This window comes from Passer domesticus, chromosome 12, assembly GCF_036417665.1.
Source record: "Passer domesticus isolate bPasDom1 chromosome 12, bPasDom1.hap1, whole genome shotgun sequence".
NCBI classification, from domain to species: Eukaryota; Metazoa; Chordata; class Aves; order Passeriformes; family Passeridae; genus Passer; species Passer domesticus.
Window position 1 is genome coordinate 15,496,693 of NC_087485.1, and position 15,548 is coordinate 15,512,240.

General features: G+C 40.1%; 1 protein-coding gene across 4 annotated transcripts in view; it reads left to right on the forward strand.

The window, feature by feature from the left end:
- Window positions 1-1,447: 1,447 nt before the first annotated feature.
- The window catches only part of DPY19L3 (dpy-19 like C-mannosyltransferase 3), a 34,823-nt gene continuing 20,722 nt past the window's right edge, over window positions 1,448-15,548 (forward strand). Inside the window, exons 1-8 of one of the 4 annotated variants that reach the window (XR_010346626.1) lie at window positions 1,448-1,629; window positions 2,725-2,867; window positions 4,319-4,452; window positions 10,819-10,909; window positions 11,770-11,891; window positions 12,091-12,236; window positions 13,866-13,989; window positions 14,444-14,578. Coding sequence is in view for 3 of the 4 variants with exons in the window: in XM_064386698.1 (XP_064242768.1) it covers window positions 2,765-2,867; window positions 4,319-4,452; window positions 10,819-10,909; window positions 11,770-11,891; window positions 12,091-12,236; window positions 13,866-13,989; window positions 14,444-14,578 (855 nt within the window). In the remaining variant the exon portion in view is untranslated. Of the gene's footprint in view, window positions 1,630-1,814; window positions 1,834-2,724; window positions 2,868-4,318; window positions 4,453-10,818; window positions 10,910-11,769; window positions 11,892-12,090; window positions 12,237-13,865; window positions 13,990-14,443; window positions 14,579-15,548 lie in introns of those variants that run through there. The other 3 variants (XM_064386698.1, XM_064386701.1, XM_064386700.1) reach the window with 3 other exon arrangements.

The window sequence follows — 15,548 nt, forward strand, 5'->3', positions numbered from 1 at the left end:
TTACAAATCCCTTACATCCATGCATGGGGTCATGAAACACAGGAGAATTAAGATAACTCCCCCTTCTTAGGGATTTCTGAAGCTCTTCACTGATTATGTTTTCTAAACCATTTCTGCAACTGCTTGTTCTTGTAGAATTTACTTTGCATTGGCCTCTTTACAAGCAGTGGAGAAGTAGAACTGTTATTCCAGGAAATATCTTCCACAGCATCCCCTTTCTTAGAAATGTAAGTACATTATCTGCTTTACACAAAAACCTGCAGGCACTCAAGGTGTTTATCTACACTGTAAAATTTCTTGTACGTATACAATGTGTTCATTTCAACAAACACATGACATCTAGGATGTGGCAGTGAGAAAAGGAAGGTAAATCTATTGCCCATGGTAAGGCACATATTATTTAGTTTTCATTCTTAGTTTAAGCATTCCCACAAATGTATGAGCTGCCTTATTGCTAAAAAAAAAAAAAAAAAAAACCAAAAAAAAAACCACGAAAAACATGAAAACCAAAATAAATATGGCTGTAAATTGACTTACAGTAGAAATGTTTAAATATTTGGCAGACTTGATCAGAAGTAAGATAATTCTGTTGTTTCTAAACAATACTTACAAAACAAAATAAGGACGCAGAGCAGATACTGAAAAATTTCCTGATTTCTAGTGCCAATGGCTTCAAAGTTCAGAATGACCAGGATGATTACTACATCATTTTCTTGCTGTCTCTGAGCATGCTTTCTATAAATTTCATGGCTCTTCCTGCTTGAAATACTAAGTTTTTCAATGAACCAAGGCTGTGGAATGAGAGAGAGAAAAAAAAAAAAAGTACTGCTGTACTATAAAATTATGATGGAAAATCAACTCAATATTGTCCTGAAGAAGTGAACTCTCTCCCTGACAATTCCACAGAATTTGTATGGATTTTTGGGAAATCAGCCGTCTGTGATAGGACCTGGAGTTGGTTTGTTGGTTACGGCTTCATGGGGCATGGTTTTTTCTACAATTACTAAGGACAGTGCAAATAAAACTTACAATGAAGACTTACTGCAGGGCTGGGTTGTCGCCATTCAGTAGAACAAAGTCTGGCACTGCCGCGATCTTCCAGCTACAAAAGGTCTTTCCCCCTTTAAACGTTTATGGTGCAGTTAAGCAAGAAATACAGGGCAGCTTACAATGCGCTGAACAGCACACGCAGCTCTAATCTCAATTTTAAAATCACACATATCGGGAGGGAGAGGGGCGGTGAGAAATACATTTTTAAAACCGCTACAAATAAATTCTAGGGCGCTATTTGAGGAAAACATCCTCGGACAGCGGTGCCCCCGGGGGAGCGGACCCGCTCGGGCCCGCAGCCCCTTTCCCCCAGGGCTGCCCGGCTGCCCGCCGCCGTGCCCCCGTGTGCCGGATTTCCGCCCGCAGCCGCTCGCAGCGGCGGCGATGGAGGCAGCGGGGCCGGGGGCCGGGCCTGTGACGGGCGCCTGTGCCCGCCCCGGCTCTCGGTCTCCGCCCGGCAGGGCCGAGCGCCCGGCGCCGCGCCCGCCCCTTCCCCTTTCCCTTCCCCTTTCCCTCCGCGTTCCCCGTCCCTGCCCGCGGCGGGGCCCGGGCGGCTCCGCAGCAGCACAGCGGCCGCAGGTAGCGGGGCCGGGGCCGGGGGCGGGCGGGGGAGCGGCGGGGCCGCGCAGGCCGCGGGAGCCCCGGGAGCCCCGGGAGCCCCGGCCCTGCCCGGGCCCGGCCCTGCGGGGCCGGCCGGGAGCCGCCCGCCCCGGCGGAGCGCAGCCCTGCGGCACCGCCAGCGGGGAGGGCATGAGCATCGTGCCTTTGTTCATTGATTGTCAGGTGTGCTACAGAGCCGCTCTTAGAGCCTGAGCTCGCCCGGTTCCCCGCGTGTTCCCCCAGGTGTGCGGGGAGGAGGCGAGGCGGGTCCGCCGCGAGAGCTTCCAACAAAGTTGTGCGGTCGGGGCGCTGGTTCCGCGGCAGCCGAGCGCGGGGAGCAGCTGTTGCTGCCGGGCGGAGCGGGCGGTGCCGCCGGGGCCGGACGGAGGGAAGGCAAGGAGAGAAGGGCAGGGATTGTCGCTGCCCGCCGGTGCCAGCGCTCCGTGCGGGCCCCGCGCTCCCGGCCCAGAGCCTGGCCACGGACGGGGCAGGGACCGGCCGGGCTTCTGGGCTTGAGATGCTCTCAAATTCTGCGGCGTGGAAAACATCGAGTGTTTTTTAATGCTGTTTCTAGGTGTTCTGTGTCATCGCTTTTGCATCTTTTGACCCCCTTTTTTGGGTGTTTCCTGAAAGTCAGGATTTAAATGACTGGCTTCATATTTTAGGCACCCAATTGAAATAGACTGAAAAGACTAATTTTTCTTTGAAGGGGTTAGATGTTTTAAAAAAGGGGAGCCTGATGTGTGTTTTGAGTCAAGGGCTAAAAAACTGAGGGCAGTCAAAATAAATCATTCTGAAAACCTGTTCAAGAGTATGTAAAATGGTGAACATTAGTCTTTATAATTCTAAGATAATGTTTTCTTTAACGTACTTTAATTTGCTGAGTGGTACAGACTTAAAGAAAAACCTTGCATTTTGATAAGATAGCCTTACTGTACATAAGAAATGTACAGTAGAGTTCTAGAAGTCAAAGTCTGTGATATCAGTAAGATGTGGTTTTATTTTCACGTATTTCATGCAGTATCAAGTGGCTGCTTGGGTGGGAAGATGCATTGCTTGTGTGTGTCCATTTAGGAGTCAGGCTGAAGAATAATGAATTGAAGTGACGGACACCATGACAACCGTAAGACAGAGAAGGGTTGGAAAAGGCACAGAAGTAGCTGAAGATCAGCCTTCAGAGGAGACAAATGCGAAGCCTGATGGGAAAATTCTGCCTGGTGAGTAATGAAAAACAAAGCGATGTTCTGGCTTTTTAGTACTGTTTTGGTTTTGATCTGTCCCAAGCACAGCTCAGGGCTAGGCATGTGCCAAATGCATTTCCATACTTGAATATCACCAAAATGAATTGGATGAGACAGAGGGTCTTATACAGATTGTTCCATGTCAATTTTATCTCTGTTTTAAATCCATGTCATACTTATCCTAGTTTAAATTGGTGACAACAATTTTTTCAATTTATTATTGGTGACACGCTATCAGCTTGTATGCAGCCATCCAAAGTTCTTCAAAGAATCCCAGTCCAAATCATTGGTAACATAAAAGGATTTGAAGACAACTGATGAAATGTACTTAAAAATAGGCAGGTTGTATATAAAATCCAAATTTAACTGCAAACTTTTGCTTTTTAATTTACAGGACACAGGTTAGTTAAATTTACAAGAGTCATTAAGTGTCTTAATTCCAGGATCTGTTTAAGTAATGAAATTCTGACAACATTTTTGTATGGAATTACAGCTTTAGAGCTGACAGAGTTCCTTGTTTTTTGGGGGGATTTTTAGATTAACTTATTTTAAGGGATATTTTGATCTAAAGTCTAAATGTTTCTCTGCATTTGGGCAGATGAAAGGAAATTCTGCACAAACACACTTAGGCTATATACAGAAAGAACAAGTGGTCATAGTTCTCTGCAGCCCAGCCCTCAGTGGCATGGAATTGCATGGCTGGAACCCTTAGGCAGATGTCACACACAGTATGAAATAGCCATTTCAAAGATACAATTCCAGATCACAAATCCATGTTAAACCTTACATTACCATTGAAAATACAAAACCCCTGGGAATGTAAGTGCCCAGTGAGGGCCTGGAGGGCAGAGCCCATCCTTTCTCTGCCATCACCCCATCCCTGCCCCTGCTCCTGTGTCAGCAGGGGCCCATCTGCAATTCAGAGCATGGCACCACCATCAAAGGCTGCTTTGGCTGCTGTTCAGTCTCTTTGTGGGTATTTAGTGAGGCTTCTGAACCTTCACTGTTGTTTTTACAGAAACTGAGCAAATTCCCCCCCAAAAGGCAGCTATTTTTAGACCTTTCTTGTGAATTTCTTGCTTTGTCATCAGTCATGCTGTATTGCTGGAATTTAAAAAATTCTGGAAGATTTTTCAATTCAGATTTACAAATTAGTTATGGCGTTGAGCTAAACTTGTATAGGATCATTGTGTTCTTAAATTTAAAGTGTGCCAGTTAAGGCACACTTTACTTAACTTTGTATGTAAATTAAATACTCTGATTTTTATATGAGAAAATAAAAACAAAAGCTGTGTTAAAACCAGATGTTCTGTTACCTGCAGAATGTGAACTGTACTAGCAGAGGCAGTGGATAAATGGCTTTCCAATCTCCCCATAGGTTCAGTAACATGTTTCACAGTTACAGACTGAAATATTTCTCTTCCAAGATCCTCCAGGTGGAAAGCTGTGGAGCATACTCTCAATAACTGTTGGTGGAATTGTTGCCATCTCTCTTGGACTTCTTACTTCTGTGTATGTGGCTACACTGCATGAGAATGACCTGTGGTTTTCCAATATCAAGGTAACAATCATTTTCCCAGTTTCATCAGTAGTTTTGTGGAGCATTAATATGAACATTAGTTGAAATTTCTTTTTTTTTTTTTTTTGGGAGGGCTATTTGTCTTGCAACCCACTCAAGACCAGAATATTTAATTTTTAAGAATTCAGTTTAAATAAGCTGTACTTCCCTTCCCACCATACTTCATCAGTTCTATAAATACCTGTCCCCAATTTTTTCTCTAAAAATATTGCTGGAGAGCTCCTGTCTGAGTTGTAGCTATGGTTCTTCCAAAAATTGATCTTTATCTACAGTAGAATTTCAACATTTTACTTCAGTATGTTTTCATACTTTCAGTATGTTTTTCTATAATCATCTTACTTTTATGCAAAGCAATCTAAAATTAAAATAAAAACCATTAGTTAAAAGAAAATGTATGCACAATCCTGGCACACAGTTCTTGAATTGTATGTATACTGTTGTAATATTATTGTGTAATACAGTTTAGGGACAGCCTCTCGCTATTCAAAAGTAATTTTATATAATGTCATCCTAAATGTGCAAACCTCAAAACATATTTCTTCCATTCACTGATATCAACCCAACCATTCCAAGACCCAGGACTGACTAGTTTTTTCATAGAATCACTGCAGAGAAAATAATGCAGCTGTACCCACAGCTAAATTTAACCAGAGAAAAGAACAGGTGAGTCATTTCCCTTTCAAATGCCTGAGATCCATTCTGCTAGGTCTGTGTATTGTGTTGTTCAAAGAGTACATTTATTTAACTGGAATACTTGCCTTGCAATACGTCTTTTCTATGCTACACACTTTTTGTGGCCCAGAAACATTTATATTTCCCTAACACAAATAATTAGCATTTCCTGCAACAATTGCTGTTGTATTATACCTATAACACTGTGTTGTGCCCACCCTTACCTTCCCTTGATTATATAGAGAGGTTGTACTCAGTATATTGAAGGTACACCTTGGGTTTGCATTTTCCATCCAAAAACAAATAGTGAGTAATTTCAAGGTGTTGAATATTTCCAAGTACAAGCAGGCATGGGCTTGTGGCAGTGGATGAACATAATGGATACATCTCTTTTCAGTCTTTCAAACTAGCACAGAGTTGACTGAAATAAGCAGCCTTGTAATTATAATTAAGTTGTCCCCTCAATGGGTGAAGCATTTGTTTTATTTGGTAATGACTGTTTTCGTTTTAAGTACACTAGAATGCCACTAGGCATCAAAACTGAAATAAACCCCTCTAGTTTTTTGTAGTCTGGATTCTGTTGTCTTTGTAGCTGTTATTTCATCCCATGGAGGTGATGGATAGCTGGTAACACTGCAACAAGAGCAATTTCAGCCAATCTGATGGAAAGATTGTAAGAAGCATTGAGTTTATCTGGCAGCAGGGTAAAGGAGGAAGAGCTGCAGACACTCTCTGGTTTCAGTGTCCCTTCTTCAGAGGGTGTGATCTCCACCAGAGCGTGCATGTGGAGATTACCCAGTGCTGACTTCAAACAGAATACTCTGTAGGAGTAGCAGGGGAAGAGAAGAGTGCATATGAAGGGTCTGAAATTTCCTGCAAAGCTGAGGCAGGAAGGCTCATCCCAGTATCTGTAAAACAGTCCACAGCTGTCTCTGTGCCTGTGTGTAGGAGTGTGGTCTCTCCAGGGCTGTGTGCATGTTTTCCAGCACTTCTCCACTGGCTAATCTTTTCACTACAGCGCATACTATATACTAAGAAAGATAACACCCTTAAAAATCTCATGGAAAATAAGTGGAAAAGGTGCTTTCTTCTCTAACATTTTATAGTTTGGCCGAAGCATCTGTTTTTGCAAATATTAACTGAACTTTCCAAAAGTTTGGAAAGTGTAAGTTTTGTTTTAGTTCATACCCCTGCCCAGATTCTCAGAAGGGAGAACTGTAGTCTAATCCTTGTCCCACAATTACTGCATGCCTTGAATAGTGAAATGCAGAGGTGATCTCACTTTATTATATTTTCATTAAACATAGCATAGAATAAATGGATGCGTTACAAATACACATCCAGTCTTTTATTAATTCCCGTGCCTTTGAAATACAGTAGAGCATCATCACTGCTCTGCAACACAGAAAAGAAAAATTCTAAATCAGTTCTATTTCCATGTATTTTAAACTACTAATTTCAGTCACCCTGAATTGGCTGTAAATGGGGCAGATTTGAAGATCTATGTTGTTGAAATCTGATACAGAAATTATATAACAGTTATTATTCCCCTGAACTTAGTTCCTTTCATCCAATAAGCTACAGTTAGTCAGATGATAAGAATTCATGCCCAGAAGGGTCTGTGTAGCAACTTAAATTAATACAGAGATGTAATGGGAGACCTGTTTTGTCTTATTTTCTTTTATATGAAGGTACTCTTCTATTTGAAGGGCTGCAGTGTTTTTCAGACACTTCTGCACCAGGCAGATGTTTGTACCTGCACCTTTTAGGTGCAAAAGGTGGAGTTTTGGTTCTGGAGACCCCACTGATACATGAACACCACAACTGCATATTTAAAAAGTCTGCAGTTGAACTCAACCCTAAAAATGGGAAGTAAAAAGAGTTTATTATGCGAAGTCATGATTCCTAACTCCTAAATAATTGGAGTCAGGACTTGCACACACGCTTGCAGTGATTGCCTTTCTGTAATTTCAATTGCAATTCATCGAAAGCCAGTTCAGATTTGGGTGTCTTCCAGCAATGGTTCACCCAAGTAGAAAAACTGTCTGGTTGTTGTTAAACTGTTCTGCTGTATTTTGAATATGGCTTTCAACAGTGCATTGCTTTCAGCTGCTGCTCTGTGTGTGAGGCTTGTTCTTGTTGCTGGTAAATGTGCCTGCTATTATCCATTAGCCATGGTCACAGGAGAAAGATGTACTATTGTTTTCTTACCAGGAAAACTGAAAAAGGACATCTTGAAGAGTGGTTTATGCTGTGAAGGAAGTACACAATTATTCCTTTTATTTTTTTATTTCAAGATTTCCTGGAAGAATGACCAAAAAAAAAACCTGAAACAGAAAAGATTCAGCATATCACGACACCTAGTCAGGAGCTCTGTGTGTGTCCCCTTCCAGCAGGGATCACAGGTTATAATCACTTTACTTGATAAGCTAATTTTTAAGAAAAAAATTTGAATCCCTTCTCATATACATTAAACCAACAAACATTTGTTTGTGATGGTGGAAGTCAAAACAGATTTCTTATCCAAAAATCCTTTCTCAGTTTTCTGTAAATGTTCTGGCATAACACATCTGAAATGCCTTGTCTATTTTCAGTGATTTTCAGTAGCAGTTTAGTGACTGCCCCTCCAGTGTAGCATCTTTTGGGAACAGAATCTGCTATGCAAATCACAAAATGGGGGGCCACCTCTCCTGTCAGCCACTGCTTGTTCAGCTGCAAATTCTGAAGACACTTTGAACAGGAGTAAGCCAAGGCCAAGTAGCAAATTAATACTGTAAGAAAAACAGATAAACTTCAGAGCATTCATTTCTTCTTTATCCCTTCTGAGTAAGCATTTAGATACTGATATTGATTTTTCCTTTAATAAAATGCTGCTTGCAGGGAGTCAGGCATAAAAATATAAGATTGTAAGTCTTTCAGGATAGGAATGCCTGGATTTAGTCTGTGAAGTCCTCATGTTTTTCCTTTCTACGTTTTGAATGCAAACCCAGAGAAGCTGTGGCTGCCCCTGGATCCCTGGGAATGTCCAAGGCCAGGTTGGACACTGGGGCTTGGAGCAGCCTGGGATAGTGCAGGGAGTGGCTCTGGATGGGCTTTCAGGTCCCTTCCAGCCCCAAACAAAATGACTCTATGAAGAAAAGCAGGGAAAGAGGTGATGAGAACTGCACCAAGTGACTGCTCGGGCATGCAGGACTTGGGCAGTACTTGTGCACAGCAGTGCCTGTGGAGGTGCTAGGGGTACTGTTACTGTGCATCACATCTGACCTGGAACACACCACTCCAGGAGATGGGCTTGAGGTTACCAGCCACACTCTGTCCAAAGATTAAATACATTGTTGAAGGCGTTCTCAACTGGGAACGTTGACAGCAGCTGTGTGTTGAGAAAATTTTCAGATCTTCCCAGTCTTAAATTGAAAAGTAACAAGTAGTTTCAGTTACACAAATTTTGTTTTAGCTATCTCAAAAAAAGAAAAGTAATTGGAGCTTTATTTATGGTCGTTATTTATAGAAAAACTCAACTCAGACTTTGGCTGCTTGCTCAGCTTTCTGAAGGACTTGCTTAAAGAGTTTGAGGAATCATATGCTCTAAAATTTTACACTGCCCTTGAGAGAAAGTCCTTTGTATTAGGTTGTGAATACTTAATATTATTAGGATACAATTGCATAAATTGAAATAATAAGCAGCTCTCTGTGTCCCAGAGGAATGTGTTCTTTATTTTTCCCTTGGAACACTGATAACTTCTTTGCTACAGCCTCACAAAGTGCATATACAGACAGATAAGCATGTGCTCTCACAATGTTTACCCATAAGTCTGTATGTTTTTATTGACATGGAATGCTAGGAAAAGTATAAATTGCTGTAGAACTGGAAAAGTATTTTCAGTGAATAAAACAGATGTTATCTTAGCATGAAACAGATGTAAAACTCACTAGTGTTTGTCTCATAAAGTATAGCATTTGGTTGAATACAGCTGGTGCCAGGATTACAAATTAATCATGTTTGAATGCATTTTTGCTAATTAGATCCCCCTCTGTGACTCCTCTCTCCCCCTTAATAAATTCCAAATGTTAGCATTCCCTTTTTTTTTTTTCTTATGAGCCTTTAAGAGTCAGCCACTTTTATGGTATTAGAAAACTTTTCAGTAGTGATGAATTTGAAACTAGAGCTTGTTTAAAATCCAGCACTCTAATTTTGCTAAGTGTGTGGCTTTTGGTTTGATGATGATTTCTATGTCACAGGGCAGCTGTGAGAGTTTAATTGTGAACTTAGATTGAATCACTTGTGGTTTTATCTATTGACTTTTCTCAGACCAGAGCTAATATTGGTTTGTCAACAATTGACTTCAATAAAACACATCCTTTGAGATAAGAACCTGTACTGGGCAGCAGAGAAGAACATGATTTTTTTGTCAGGCTTTATGTTAGTTGTGAAATAGAATTGATTCTGCTCCAGCATAAGAGCTGGGACTCTATGAGAAAGTTGAAAGTCTTAGGGTTCTGTGCAAGGTTGCGTTAACAAGATTTGCATTCATAAAAGTCTCTGAAAAAGTAATATTTTGTTATTTCAGTAACATTCTTTTGTACAGAAAGATGAATTCATAAGGTTATTTTTATAAATCACAGAAATTTTTTAGTGACTTGCATATAGCACATACAGGAATTTCACTGCATTTTCAAATCTCAGTATAAACTTTTTCTAACTGGATAGAGACCTTTTCTAACCTACTGCTTAGGAGATGCATTTGCTGGGATGTTATTATACAAACTACTGAAAAGATCACTAATAATAGAACAAATCTGTTTAAGACAGTTGTTAGTTCTCATCATATTGGTTGTGCATGCCATCTTTGTTTTAATGTGGTTGCCCAAAGCTGTGGATTTGTTAAATTTCATTAGGTCTTCACAACTAATGAGGTAACAAAAGGAAATGCATTCCAAAGCAAAAAGCTTTCAAATCTTACTAGACCCCATCTGCTGCAATATCAGCCAAGAAAAAAGTATAGTTTGAAATGTACCTGATTTGAAGTGTACCTAGTTTAAATAATTTGAACGTTTTTAATTAGAAATAAGAAGTTCACCAGCCCTAAAGCCCAGTAAAGAGTCCCTTTTCCTTTCACCTGTAGTTTAAGAATGGGAGTGATGCCAGCTGGCTTCCTGCAAGAAGCAGTGTTGAACAAGTGGGCAGCAGCATCCCCTGCCAGCAGAAATATCCCTGACATCATGGTGCAGCCCCCTCGTAGCACACTGAATTAATGGAGCCGTGAGCTGGCAGAGCCATGGAACACAATGGGATAACTGCACCTGGGAGAAAAGGTTAAATGCACAAAGCAGGGAAATGCAGCTTTACAGTCCAGCTGTGGGCCACTGTGCCAATCTAAGCTTGTCATATTGCAAAAAAATAGCGAAATGCCCAAAATGTCTCCATGCAGCAGCTCAGAATCACAAAAAGCTTGTGCATTTCCCCAGTTAAAAGAGTCATTTACACCCCAGCCGTTTGCCTCTCTAAGTTGTCCATGTATGTTTCCCTTTGGTTGAACTAAGTTCTTAGAATATGAAACCAGAGGACTGAAACCTCTCTGGAGCTCTCTGGTGCTGCAGGAATTGGAGCTGAAGGCAGCTTTGGATGATGGTGAAGAGCAAATGGAAAGTGAATTTACTGTTAAACTTCACTTGCAGGAGGTTGAAAGAGAAATTTCATTCAGAACCGAGTGTGGACTTTATTATTCCTACTACAAACAGATGATTCAGGCTGCTTCCATTCAGCAAGGTATTGTAAACTGTAAAGTAAGTTTTGCAGCTGACTATTTGTAGGCTTGGTTGGGTTTTTTTTTCCAAATATAATTGACAACAAGGCATACCATAACTATGAAAGATAGTGTAACAGTTGTACTGGAGACAGATTTATTCTGTTCCTATGCCAGGGAGCCACTAAGTTATTATGGACATAATAAATTTCACAATGATGCATTGATTTCTGTGCCACACCTTCACGTGCTAATGAGGGCAATCACTTTGAGGGACAACTGTCATATCTATTCAGGTTTCAGCTTGCTGGTTTATTCAGTTTATTACTTTCATTTTTATTCTTCTCTTGTTTAATTTGAGGTATGAGCTATTGCTGGGAAGGGGCAATGTTTTTTGCTGTGTTCCTGGACAGTAAGTGACACAAGGAACAGCTTCCAAGGAAATCATGTACAGTGATGGGGCTTTCTCAGACAGTCTCATGTTTTCTAGATATTTAGCTGTTGCTCCTTAGTAATTTTGCTTATATTACACATTTTTCAATAATAACTTCACCTGTGATTAAAGTAGTGCCAAGAACAGTTCTCAGGATCCAGAATGTACCACAGATTCTATGCTGGGGATGGAAGTATAAAAATAAATGTTTTATACACTACTAAATATATAGTACTTGAATTAGCACTGTGAGTCACATTTGAAGCAGGGAAGCTGAAGACCTCAGAAGGTCATGTTGATTCAGAGGTAATGTGTTCTGAATCATTGACTCAGAGTTTGCAGTTTCTGATGAGAGATCCTAAAATACCTTTGAAAAAGTTATTCACTGTTCAAATGAAGATGGAGGGGGAAAATGACAATCTCCTATTTCAATTTCTCTTTATCATTAAGGTTTACATGGTTTAGTATATGACAATAAAACTGAATCTGTGAGGACAATTAACATACTTGAAAGAATGAATGTTTACCAGGAGGTGTTTCTCAGCATTCTGTATAGGATTCTTCCAATTCAGGTAGGCATTTATTTATGGCTTTAGATTGTAAGTGCATTATGAAGATTGCGCAGTGAATCATAGCTCCCCTTTGTAGATATTTTCTAATTAGAAACATTCCTGATACCTTTTTAATTTGTAAAAGCAAAACCTAATTCATGCTAAGTATAATCCCCCCTGAGTGTTTTAATATCAACATCAGTATTCTTGTGTTTTACAGCAATACCTAGAGCCTGTTTATTTTTATATCTACACTTTGTTTGGACTTCAGGCAGTTTATGTCATTGCTCTCTATGTAACAAGCTGGCTTCTTAGTGGAACATGGCTTTCAGGGTTGTTGGCAGCTTGCTGGTATATTACAAACAGGTAAGTGAAATGAAACATTTAATATTTCTAAAATTTTACCTAGTTTCAAAGGTAAGGCATTAAAGCTTTAACTGCGTGATTAATTGGACAAAACATGAAACTCTAAGGCCTCTCTCCAACTAGCCAGAAAGTGGAAAGAATGTTTAAATAACAAAAAATAATTAGAAAATAATCAGAAATGAGCTGACGTATCAGGCTGGGTTTTTAAAGGTTCTGGAAGTTTGAGTAGAAAATTTTGTCTTAAAGTGGTCTCTGAAAGTGGACTACATCTTTCAGATGTGTCTGGAGCTCCAGGTGATGTACCCTGTCTTCTCCAGCCTAGCATCTCTCAGGTGTTAAGGACATCTGCATAAAAGCCCTTCAGGTGTCTCCTCACTGCCCCACACCTGCCTCCAGGGGTTCCTTCCACAGCCTCAGCTCAAGTTCAGCTCCTCTCTCCCCTTATTCCTGTAGCCACCTCCTGCACTAAGCCTCAGAGAAAAAGCATGGTAATTGAGCTGTTCCAGTGCTTCATCACTTGAGGAGATAAAAACCTAAGAACTGGCTTTATGCCAGAATTAAGCTGCTGGCATGAAGCTAAGACTGGTGACATTGGCTGTTACCTGTAAATTACTCAAGAAAATAAAAGTGCAGTCTTGGTTCTACCAGAAATGTTTGATATGTTAATGAGCAGCTCTAAAGGAATTTATCTGCAAGCAAATTCACTACAGAATAATTACAGGTGTATGGAGGCAAGATGTTTCTTTCTCCAAATATAAAAGTAATTAAAAGCCATATGCAATGTACAGTATTTCACACGTTTCTTTCATGAGGTCATCTCTTCCATTTACAGAGTATCTGCAGCAAATTTGTCCCTCTTTCTAATAATTGGTGAACAGTGAGAGCTTGTTTACTTTATACAATATAATAAGTGCATAGAATTGATTTGGATAAAGACTTTCTGTCCAGATTAATTACATCTGAGGCTACTGAGTAATTCCATTCAGACACATTCTTCCTCCAGCTGAACATGTCTCAGATATGTTTCTTACTTGCCGTTTTAGCAAATATTTTCTCTACACTGGGAGAAAAAGAATTATTCTTTGCTTTTAACTTTTAAACCAGGTTTTTCAAATTACCATTCTTTGGGGAATTCTTCCATCACATACTTCTAATGTTCAAAAGCTTCAAATCATGACCAAAAGCTCATAAGCAATTAAACTGTCTTCATGGTCAAGTCATTGGGATCACAGTGAAAATTATATTCTGCTTATATTCTTACATGTGCATTTGCAAACCATAAAATGAAGTAACATGACCCATGGTGTGGAAATCCACAAGTTGGATTTTGCAAGTGCTTTTCTGAATTACCCAAGCTGGGCTTCAGAAGTAAGATGTAATCCATAGTATAGTTTTTTTACAGTTAGTGAAGCTGAAGTACATCATTTGAGATGCAGAAACAATGGATAACTTGCAGAACCTTCGTAGTGATTTACTTCCAGAGCCAGCTGTGTTGAAGGAACTGGAGTATAGAGCCTCCATTTTTATAAATAAGGAGTTAAAATAGCACAAAGATGCCTGTCATTGCAAGCTGTCTGTCACCAAGTGTTTGCTTGATTTTAAATTTATGAAACTCTCTGTTTTGTACAGAGTAGATACTACAAGGGTAGAATTCACCATTCCTTTAAGGGAGAACTGGGCACTGCCATTCTTTGCTGTTCAGATAGCAGCCATCACATACCTACTCAGAACTCATTTACAGCCTGCTCAAGAAGTGAGTATTTCTGACAAGTATGACCCAATAGACTCAGTAACAGAGCACTGTCCTGATCTGCAAGAATTAAAGCAAATTGGTGATCCAGTTTCTTTGACCAACAGTTCTTGAGTTACCACTCCTCATTTTGATAAGTAACTGCTGTTTATGCCACAGTAAAACAGGTATTGCATTTTAATCTGGGGTCTGAAACTGTCCAAGATCTCACAGTTTTCTTGAAGATGCTATTACAGTGATAAAACAGAGGCGTAAGTCAAGAATTTGTAACTCTAATATAATGTTTGTTATCCTCTAAGCTGTTATTGCAGTTAGAAAATTCAGTATTTTAAAAGTGGTATAAAATAAAACCAGATTAAGGTGGGCTTTGGCTTGGTTTGTTGGGGTTTCATTTTGCTTGATCTTTTGTGTTTTAATGAAGAAAACTATAAAAGAAAACTTTGTTCCCTCCTTGCAGAGGCTCACACTCATGGCAGTATTCATAGCAACGTTTCTCTTTAGCCTGACTTGGCAATTTAACCAGTTTATGATGCTGATACAAGCATTGGCATTGTTCATACTGGACTGCTTGGACATGCTTCCCACAGCAAAGGTAACTTTTCTTTGGAAAGAACCTACTTTTGTTTCTTTGCCTTCACAAAGCCAACAGTTTAGGAGGTGTTTTCCTAACCAGTGGCCTGGATGCTCAGAGTAATAGAGACTGTGCTGTGTGCCTTGTGCTTTGAAGTAATCACAGTGTGTAAACCCTGCAAATGTAAAAGTGAATGATGGAAACAACCAATTTCTGTTTTTTTTTTCACTTGAACCTAGTTCATTTCTATTTCATTTTTGTCTGCTTTTGTTTAGACACTATTTGACACTTCCAAACACCATCCTAACAGTTGATCTGATACCACAGCTTTAGCATGGCCTCTCAAAGTTGCCAGAAGAAAAAAGTACCACAGGAAATCATTGTGTAAGCTGAAGTCAAAGCAGTGTATGAATTTTGCCTCAAGCATTCTGCATCCTCGTTTGCCAGTCAGGGCCAAGCTCTGTACACAGGAGGAGGGTGCAGAACACCAGGTTGCTGGGGAGAAGCAGTTGTCTTGCCTGCTTTGACATTCACCACAAAATAACAGCATTGCCCCTGCTGTGTTGCTGAGCTGGATAAGCCAGAAAATAAAACAAGTCTTACTAAGAAGGTCAGGGATCATTGACAGTCAGTCTTTCAAAATAGAAATGTACTGTAGAAGATGAAAGAACTGTCTTTAACATTGCTGTGAAATTCTACCAGGATCATTTTAGGCATGCTGAAAGCTTGCACTGGTTGAGAAAGGTTCTAACTTTAGGAAAGGTTACAGGAGAATGAAGAGTAATTCATGTAAATTCATTTTAAATTTGAAGCAGACTTGAACTTTACTGATTGTATTAATTTAACTGAAGATGAGTATGGTGCCTGCATATCAAGCTAAATGTGGCTTACTTAAGTTTTTGAACTCTTCATTATATCAGCAGCTGCAAGCTGAATTCAACATTTAATGTGACTGGTCAGCTGCCTTAAAAGTCAGCAAATTACCAGCTTC